Source organism: Anopheles aquasalis, chromosome 2 (assembly GCF_943734665.1).
Source record: "Anopheles aquasalis chromosome 2, idAnoAquaMG_Q_19, whole genome shotgun sequence".
NCBI classification, from domain to species: domain Eukaryota; kingdom Metazoa; phylum Arthropoda; class Insecta; order Diptera; family Culicidae; genus Anopheles; species Anopheles aquasalis.
Window position 1 is genome coordinate 41,430,001 of NC_064877.1, and position 10,000 is coordinate 41,440,000.

Sequence of the window (10,000 nt, forward strand, 5' to 3'; positions counted from 1 at the left end):
CGGAACCAATCCGATTGTGCCACACCATTACCGAAATGATGGAGATATATCCTTTGCAGCACACAAAAGATATTCCCGGGCGTTTTTTGGTTGGCACGTGCTGCCAACCACCAGCCCGGTGCCCCTTTACCTACTACAAAATTGAGCAGCAATTGGGGACTGGGAAGAAAACTGGTGTTGAGCCTCGGCTCGGTCCGATTCGATCCGTGCGACCACTGATTATCTGATTGTAATTATGGCACCATACAGAAGTCAAGAGCGGGGCCAACGCGACGGTGCCGTTGCAGAAGGGTTCCCCGGTTCAACCACTTCGAAGATTGCCGGGAAAACCCCTTTTTCGTAACCTCGCTTGATTGGTGGGGTGTATTGTGAGTAAGGGCTGCATGTTATTCTAATGTTAACATGCCTAATGAGCATCGCCGGTTAGAGGAAGGACGATCATAAACTTTGTTGTTGTGCAGTTGAAATACATAAATCTTTTGCCTTAACAGATGAGGGTACAAATCCTTCTATCATTTCGAACGTTCCAAAAGACTAGTTAATCTTTTAAAGTATCCTGCACAACAAGCTCCGTCAACCGTCCTGGTATTCGTTATCCAATCTCCTGCAACACGCAGGCTGTGTGGTCGGATCTATTGGCTCCGCTAGCTGTTCCTCATCGCCATCATCATCATCATCATCAGCACCAACCATGGTGCTTCATGCGTCGGACCGGACCGATGTACGAGCAAATTGAATTACATTTAACACGGTTCGGTTCTATTAACACCATTAGAGCAGGTTGTTGGATGCGGTCTCGTGGCTCTTTGGGTAGTTGCGGTTCAAGACTGAGACCTTGTGATGGTGGTGGAGGTATGGTGAACAGGGGATCGTTTTTCGCCCGGGACTTTCGACGCTAATTGCACCCCGCGTGTCAGGCATGATTTTTAATTGGATATGGTTGATTTTTTTTAATGTTTTGCGAGGCCAGACTATTGAAGGGAAAACTCTCGCAATTTGATTTAAAAGTTCAATCCACGAAGCTAGAGCGTGTACTTAGGACTTGCTGGTCGTATTAAACGCTTAAGTAGCCACCAGATTCTATTCTGGGCATGAATAAACTATAGCGTCCAATGCGCCGAACGACCGGGCGTATTGGACTTCCAAGATCAAAAACCCGTTCTTGAGTCGACCTCAATAGCTAGAGAGAACAGAAGGTTGGCTCCAAAAATCGATATTTCACATCCTGTTACAACAGCAACGTGGTTCGTGAAGTCGATTGGCATGTTGCCACAACAAGTCGGTCAGTTTCGTCCCACATAAATCCATACAAACCGACTGAACCGACCGAAATCGTGACGATATCTTTAAGAAGCAAATCCCTCACACCGGAAGTGAAGTCGAATAACGTCCCTCAAACGATTCCGGTACCTTTCTGAGACGAAGCCAGGCACAGCACACCGAAAACATGAACGTGGAACATGGCTGCCGATAGCTGAATGGCGGGTACCTTGACGTGAAAGTATGTACACGGATCTGCTCATGAATAGCTTATTCAGACCCCTCTCGGAACGCGGGACTCGGACCGGCAAGCCCCCCATTAGTAACAATATCTAAATTAACTCTAATGGAATTCGTACTACACAGCCAGTGCCGGAGGGTGAAAAGGTGAATTCCTTTTTGGCTCCCGGTTCATTTACCATCCCCTCTAGTGTTCGACCGTAAACCGTACTGCGCCCCAGATGAGCTTGTTCCCTGGTGTTACTAGAAACGAATTATACGTTCCATTCCCTTTTTGGTTAAATCGTAAAGCAACCGGAATGACCCGTTTGGCATCAGGCTACAACTCAAAATTACGATCGTTTGCTGTCTGGTAATAAACGTTTTCTTCGGCAATGGAAGGAAACTGCGGACGCAACAAACAAATTAATGCGTTTGGTTCCTGTTCTGGGAGATAGTAAATGTGGAACGCCCAACGCAAGGCAGAGCCACTGACAGCCAAGCGTTTATAGGAAACAAAAATCTGCTTTAATCGTGCACTTCCTTCCAAGAGTTTTTCTTAGCTCATCGTGGCCTTGCTTAAAGTCGGAGAAGACGAGTAAATTCGTTTTTAAAGACTCCGTCCACTCCGTCTGGCGCTTCAGCTTGTCGTTCTCAAGAAAGAATAACTCACTAGGGATGGAACTGGTACGGTGAAGGGAAACAACCCAACACCCAAACAACATCGACTGGTTGCGGACTGACTTGGCTGGAAAAACAATAACTACGCCGTTGCCAACACACCCCAAGCCACGCCAGTTTGCATCACCCTTGGAAGGATGAAAGTTGAGCAGTCCTGCAAGGGGAGGAAGGTGGTCGGCAAGGACATGGCGGTACCTGACAGCGCCCGAACGCTAGCTGACTGTGCTAGTAATCATACCGTACCACCCAAGGCGCTCGAGGCAACATGGAACTTGATGCCGGTATAGAGCTCCTTCCAAAGCAGACAACGGCCAAACAGTTTGTGGCTCGTTTAACTACTACCTTAAGTGTGCCACAGGATGCGTAGGGATGTGTAAAGACGCCCTCTCCGTTGGCTTGCTTTCGACAATAGTAGTTTTCTTTATTAAGTAAGAAGAGATATATGAAGGATTTGGCGAATATTTGTGTTAAAATATCCTACTTTTGCTAATATCTCACAAACTCCTTGTTATATGGAGCACGCATAACGCATAAAAATATAAAAATATTCAAACATAACATCCTTTATGGTAAATGCCATTTGGCCAAGCAGATGCGCAGCTTCCCTTTACGAAGAGGATACACGACCGAAACGCTCGAAGGTACAACGGTCTATCAAATTAAGGTATACCATTTAGCGGCGTGGAAGGTGGATTAGGTAGATTGGGGCCCAAAATGATTCCGGTTTCACCGTATCAACGGTACGCGAGACCGGTTGCCAAACACAGTGATTTTATTCGGTACCTGGCCATACACGTGTCCATATACAATTTCAATCAGCGAACGACGGAGCAGGATACTCTTCCCTTTGGGCCAAGGATATAGAGTGAAGCCAACAAATCAACCGATGCGCGCATGGTGGTCTAATATATGTTTTCATCTAGTAAAATGGTGAAGGTATATTGAAAAGAAACCTACACAAAAATTGAATACACAAGCAGAATATAAAATGATGTTGTACTACACTCATTATGTGGATTGTAGGAATTTTGTGCAGATAACTTAAATTAAATATATTATCAAAGGAACGAAAAACAATTGGCATAAAAAATAAGTAAAGTTAGTTGTTCTTACTTTTTGTGTTAAGTGTTTCACAAGAAACGCTAACAAAGATTGTTACCAACGGAAAATTAGTCCTTACGATTTAGCCATCCTTCCGCATTTCACGATCAGAGTTCTGTAGCTCCTTTTGTGTTGACAGAGATTCATTCTTCTAGGGACACCTTCTTTATACGCCAAATGAGAGTCGATCCAACTAATTCCCTTTATTCTCAACGAAGACCCTGCACTGCAGCTACACATATTCCGAATTCGCTTCTTTAAATCGAGTCGAAAGAAAATTCCGTTTCCGATACTCCAAATGTGCGAACCTTTTTAAGTCCGGAAGCGTACAATTGGCGGACCAGAACCCGTTTCTAGCGCAGCACAAAAGAAAGAATTGACCAATAAACGCGGTATCGGATAGCTTCGTGGCCATCGGAGAGGTTGTAAAACGAAAAAAGAAAAAAATACGTTGGAAAAGCAACTGAACTCGATGCCTTCCGGGTCACATCCGGTTTCCTTTCTTTCAGCTCCAGTGGCTTCCCGTTCTCGAGTCAAGTCGAGCTCGAAATGTCCTTGGGCATAACTGGGGCTTGCGGTACAGGACCGGTACTCCAAAGAAATCACTCAAGCACCATCGAATTCGCTTCTGGCAAAATAGGACGCAGGCCCTACCGGACTAGGTCCTTTCTCAAACGCTCTCGCCGGGGATACTCTGGATTAGATTAAAGCTGATAGTACACGTCGAACCGAAAACCCATTGTTCACCGACAACGACATACGTGTGCTGCTCTACAATGGGACACCGTTCTCAGCATCCGACACCATAACCGACGGATCAACCGAGGGTGCAAAATCGCTGCCTGGTGGTGGTGAAAAGTTTTCCATTTTCTCGCTGCATTGCACAGACGTGCGCTCGCAGAGTTACGAGGATGAGGGAAACCGTGTAACGACAACAGAAAAGGCCCGAACCGGATCAGAACCATTAACATTAGCTGATCGGTGCCGGTTGCACTGCGTGACTGCCGGAACTCAAGAAGGAAGTAAAATTCAATCACCTTTCAGTTACAGCCTCCTTCAAGAGCGACCACGGATGAGAAGAGCAACTTTGCTGACACTAAAAATCCCACAACTTTGCCAGTTTGGTCAACCATACGCCATAACTATGGTCGACGACAAAGTGGAGGGTATGCTGTTCGCACCAACTTTCAATAAAAAGGATTGAGTTTCATTACTTACGAGTGTGAGTTTCTCTCTGTGCGGTTGATTAATATAAGGGAACCTCTCGTCCAGACTTCGGGAAAGAACGAACAGTGCTTCCGCACAACTTCCTTGATAGCTGACAGCTGGTTAACGTATGCTGTAGAGTTTTACTTGCCATAGGTTACTATGTTTATCCTTCATCGCTCAAGGCCCACTATATCTTCGCAAAATACTAAATAGCTTTAAAATTAAGAATGCTTCGAAACTTCGAATTAGAACAATTTTGATCTAACTAAACAATTATCAAGAGATCAATCAATGTCATAAATCAACATCACAGACGGATGAGTCCTTGTCTGAAAATGCTGGTGTGAATCGAATTGTTTTCGCTGAATTCCTTCAGCAACCTCTTCGCACTACCATCGTCATTGGAAACACCTTTGCCGAACAGCGCAGCAGGTGAAAAAAGCTGCTAAAAATAAGTTTATCCTCCCCTCGCTTCAGTCCAACCACCTGACACCCCCCACCCAAGCCATCCCGGATGCTATTTTTCTCATCTCCCGTAAATCCCCCCGGATCCAGCTCACCCTAGGTGTGCGACCTTTAGCGACTTGAAGGGGAGATCGAAGATTCATTCACCCGCAGAACACGTCCGCAGAGCGGCAACCATTTCCGACATCCCCCGACATACGGCGGCAGGCACAGGGACATCACACGCCTGTCGACCACCCGCTATGCGTTCCATAAAGCAAACAATTCCGCGCCACGTCACCTGCAACGATTTCATCCGTCAGTTGGTGGCCCCCAGCGGGATACGTTGCCGCCTGCCAACAAGGAGAGGGATGGTTTATGTGGTGGCCACGGTGGCCACCATAACTCTGAACCGAAGGGTGTCTAGCTAGCAGCAGATATTCTGCGAAACGCGCGTTTCGTTCTCGCTCGGTTTGGGGGTAGACACTAAATATGCTTCATTAAAGCCCGGTGGACCGGTGTGGTCCCCATCATTTTGGATCGTTTCGGTTTTGTTTTTTGATTGAATTAGTTATTAAATTCTTGGGCAGGGATTTAGACCAAATAAGCATTGCGTGAGGGAGGGAACGGAAGAGACGTGATTGCTTTGTTCGTCTGCCGGTGGGGCTACATTGAAACGCCCCCAAAAAAAAAAACCATAACCACACATCAATGAGGCTCACTGTCTTTATCTGTACCTTTTCATGGCATTTTCGTTGCATCGTCGGTTTCATGCCCATCAAAAAACATCCCATACGAACCCACATCACGATCAACCGTACACATCCGTCATCCAGGATGGAAAGAATCCATACTTCAGTTGCCGAAGAAATGGCTCTCGACATCGGAGGCAGTGGACGAATTTGGATTCCCCCAGGTGAGCGAATTGGCGTTGCGAATGCCACAGTTCAAGGCCACATGACCGGCCAAACCACCGGGCCACCTAGTGCGAGCGGTACCAGCCAGCGTACGCAATAAACCAAAGCATAACATCCCGCAGACGGATTCTTGATGGATCCCGCCGCCATTGCCATTTGTTACTGCAACATCACTGCACCATTTGTGGTCCCATTTGCCTTTCAGATGCTGCCAAAGGTGCCGGTACCGACGGTGGAGCAAACGATGGCCGAGTATCTCCGGGTGCTTCAACCGATCGTCACGGCGCAACAGCACGAGCGAACCAAAACGATCGTTAAGCAGTTCAGTGCGACCATCGCACCGGCGCTGCAGGAGTACCTACTGCAGAAGCGCGAGTCCGACGACAATTGGGCGTACTATTACTGGCTGAATGACATGTACATGGACAATCCGCTCCCGTTGCCGATCAACTCGAACCCGGGCATGGTGCTACCGCCGCGCAAATTCACCACCGTCTACGATCTGGCCCGTTTCGCCGCCCAGCTCGTCGATCAACTGATGGAACACAAGGAAATGCTGGAAAGGTAAGCAAACGATAAGCGACTGTCTGCGGTAGAGCAACTTACCTTAAGGACAGGAATGATGTTGTGTGATGTACCGATCGATCGACTTCCAGTGGCGCTCTCAAGCAGGAACGGGCGACATCTCGCGAGAAAGGACAACCACTGTGCATGGCACAGTACTATCGGCTGCTGGGATCCTGCCGTCGACCGGGTAATCCACGCGATAGCCAGTATCTGCCACCGCGTGGTGAACAGAGTGATGCCCATGTCATCGTATGCTGCCGGAAGCACGTAAGTAAAGACAGGTCGCGTTGCTTGTGTGCTCGAATTCATAGTTAACTTATCGAACACCAACAGATGTACTGTCTACCGGTGAAGGCAAGAGATCGGGGCCGATTGAACGAGCATGAGCTCACGGCCCAGTTGCTTCACATCCTAAACGAGGCACCCTGTCTACCGGAAACGGAAGCCACGGTGGGAATCCTTACGGCCGATGCACGCCCGAAGTGGGCCGCCGATCGGGAGATGCTGCTGCTCGAGGAAACCAATGCGCGCAACATCGAACTGATCGAGACGGCCCTGGTGCTGGTCTGTATCGATGAACCGCTCCCGTTAACTTACAATGCGCGCGGCTTCAATGGTTCACCGGCCGGGGCACACTATGCCGGGGGTCGCGACGAAAGTAACATGGCACAAGAGATGATCCACGGTGGTGGTAGCGCCTTCAACAGCGCCAACCGTTGGTTCGACAAAACGATGCAGCTCATCATCTGCAACGATGGTACGTGGGGTCTGTGCTACGAACATTCGCCCTCGGAGGGTATTGCCGTGGTCCAGCTTCTCGAGGGTATCCTTAAAACGATCGATGCAGCACAGGCAAAGGAGGAAGCACCGGAACAAACGCAACATTCCCATGTACCACCACCGGAACGTCTCGAGTGGATCGTGCGACCGGAAATTGCACGTCGCCTTCAGGAGGTAGCGCGAGTCGTTGACAGGTAAGGCGGCCGTGGGTTGAGCCCGGGGTCTCGAAACCGTTTACGCCATATATCGCTCAATCTGGTTCCCTGTGGTAGACGTATCGAGGATCTGGACTTTTACGTGTATCGCTACAAACCGTTCGGTAAGAACTTCATTAAAGCGTGTCAGGTCAGCCCGGACGTCTTCATTCAGCTGGCATTGCAATTGGCGTACTACAAGTGAGTAGTGCATGAGGGATCGCGCGGGTTACAAACGATAATCAATCTGGATCACTTTCTTGAACACTTCCAGACTGTATGGACATCTGGTCAGCACGTACGAGAGTGCATCGACGCGGCGGTTCATGCTGGGCCGGGTCGACTGTATACGTTCCGCGAGCCAGGAAGCGCTCGAGTGGGCCAAAGCGATGTGCCAGGGCGAGGGTCCCAACGTGACGCTCGAGAGCGACAAGGAGGACGACTACAGTGCCGAAGCCGCCGCGGATGTGAAAAAAGTAACTTTCAGTATATACAGTGTATGTAAGGCCAATGCAAATCGATTCTCCAACATCCCACACCACACTGCACACCCGTTCCGCCCGGTTCCCATCCTCCGAGATTCCGAGCAACGAAAAACAAAATTATATATAGAAGATAAAGATTAGTTCATTCGAGCGCGAATGCCGTACCCGGGTACACTAATGTATGCATAATCCGTGTTTCTACTTCACAGCGAGACCATCTCAGGGAGCTATTCCGGTGTGCGGCCGCACGCCAGACCGAGGTTATGGTACAGAACATCCTGGGCTACGGCATTGACATACATCTGCTTGGGTTGCGTGAGGCATGCCGCGAACGTGAAGGCACCCTGCACGATCTGTTCACCGATGAGTGCTACAAGATCGCTAATTGTTTCCTTCTCTCCACCAGCCAGGTCAGCCAGGATCCCATGTGCCGCGTGCGTCTGCAACACGGAACATGCGGCTTGTGGTTGTAATGCACTAGACTGCACTGACATCAAATGCACGATTGCGCGCACATTCTCTGCAAGAATCATGCACGACCACTTTGCACAGAAGCACCAGCCGATGGAGGGAAAGGGGATTTCTTCCTTGCTCCAGACACCCCTTTAACAGCACTTCTGAGTGCTCTCCATTGGGAAGGGTCCTTTCGGGAATCACTAACTAAAGGGCGATCCCCTTCGCTACTCTTCTTTTAATCCTTAGGTCGCGTGTTCCACTAACAGTTTCATGGGTTATGGACCCGTCACCCCACACGGTTACGGTGCATCGTACAATCCGCACCCGAACGAGATCATCTTCTGCATATCGGCCTTCTTCTCGTCGGATAAGACGAGCGCATCGCGCTTCGCCCGTTCGCTCCAGGATTCACTCGATGCTATGCGCGACCTGCTATCCTAAAGCCCCGCGGCAGCCTCCCTTATCTTTCTTCTTCTCTTTCAACAGCTCTCGCACAGCGTGCCGGTGGCCTTAAAGGAGACAGAACTGGAATCAGAATAATGATGGCGGCAGAGATCGGAGAAAATGGAACATATCAGTAAACGAAACATATCAGCAAACGAAACATATCAGTTTTAACCAACGGTCCGAGTGTCGTGCGAACGCCGATCGGGACAACCAAAGAAACGAAAACATATCATTAGTCGATAAGGAAAACTCGAAACTCCACAAGAGTTTAAACGAAACATATCAAGATTCATATATTGGTAGCGTATTGGCACAGGCTAGCGCAGGAATTGTTGATCACGAGCCTTCGTTTCCTTGCGATTGGTTAGCAGCTTGAAACGCGAACCATTCGCTAGTAGCAGTATTCGCTTGTTTAGTTTTAAAGAGTAAAATACCCCAAAACAGCTTTGATCGTGTAGCAGCAATATCAGCGTATAGCCCGCCATGAATATCACCTGAGCCTCTTTGCTCAGTTTTGAAATTCACAGGGGATATACTGCAAAGATTTTAGTTGGATAGGAGTCTAACACTTACGCCTAGCGGTGGTTTGAATAAAAGCTGATAAGTTTACTAAGGCTACATTTTGCTTAGAAAATACGAATGAAATGTTATATGAACCGTTAATGAAACGTTCTCTAAGAGCAATGTTAGGTTGTTGAATGTTAAACTTTTACAATTAATTTAAATGTGTTATCTTAAACAAAAAACTGGCTAAAATGATATACAATTTACCACATTTTTGTGATACTATGAGCTGCAAAGTATATGTTTTGTGTTCGATACAGCATTTGTTAGCCGGTTAAAGGCGAACACTTTGTAAAACATGTTTACAAAAATTCAAGGAAATGAATCACAGGTCTGTTACAAATAGTTTGTATTTGTTGTAACTGTTAAGCATAAAGTAAAAATATGTTGAATTTCTGCTGCTTAAGGCACCATCTATCATATCAATGCTGAGTCAACCTGAGAATGGCTGTTACAATATGTTCTTTAAAAAACAAACTTTGCCGTTTAGAGAATCAATAATGACTACTGTCTATAATATTCGATGTTTGGCCCAGAAATGTTTACTTTACGCGTTATTTTTACTATTAGTGTACGAATTGGCTTGCTAGAGCGGTTGATACGAACCGGTTGGTAGCAATTGAACAATACTTGGGCTCCCGGAAATGGCACGACAATGTCAATGCCATCCCGAGTG

The 10,000-nt window shown here is 47.7% G+C and overlaps 1 protein-coding gene across 3 annotated transcripts in view; it reads left to right on the forward strand.

Annotated features, from left to right (window-relative positions):
- Window positions 1-10,000, forward strand: part of LOC126572152 (vesicular acetylcholine transporter-like) — a 32,486-nt gene that overhangs the window by 21,336 nt on the left and 1,150 nt on the right. Inside the window, exons 2-9 of one of the 3 annotated variants that reach the window (XM_050231231.1) lie at window positions 5,751-5,830; window positions 6,037-6,395; window positions 6,488-6,665; window positions 6,732-7,372; window positions 7,451-7,573; window positions 7,647-7,869; window positions 8,067-8,267; window positions 8,560-10,000. The exon at window positions 8,560-10,000 is cut by the window's right edge and continues 1,150 nt beyond it. In XM_050231231.1, the coding sequence (XP_050087188.1) occupies window positions 6,037-6,395; window positions 6,488-6,665; window positions 6,732-7,372; window positions 7,451-7,573; window positions 7,647-7,869; window positions 8,067-8,267; window positions 8,560-8,754 (1,920 nt within the window). In that variant the 5' untranslated portion in view covers window positions 5,751-5,830 and the 3' untranslated portion in view covers window positions 8,755-10,000. The remainder of the gene's footprint in view (window positions 1-5,750; window positions 5,831-6,036; window positions 6,396-6,487; window positions 6,666-6,731; window positions 7,373-7,450; window positions 7,574-7,646; window positions 7,870-8,066; window positions 8,268-8,559) is intronic. The other 2 variants (XM_050231229.1, XM_050231228.1) reach the window with 2 other exon arrangements.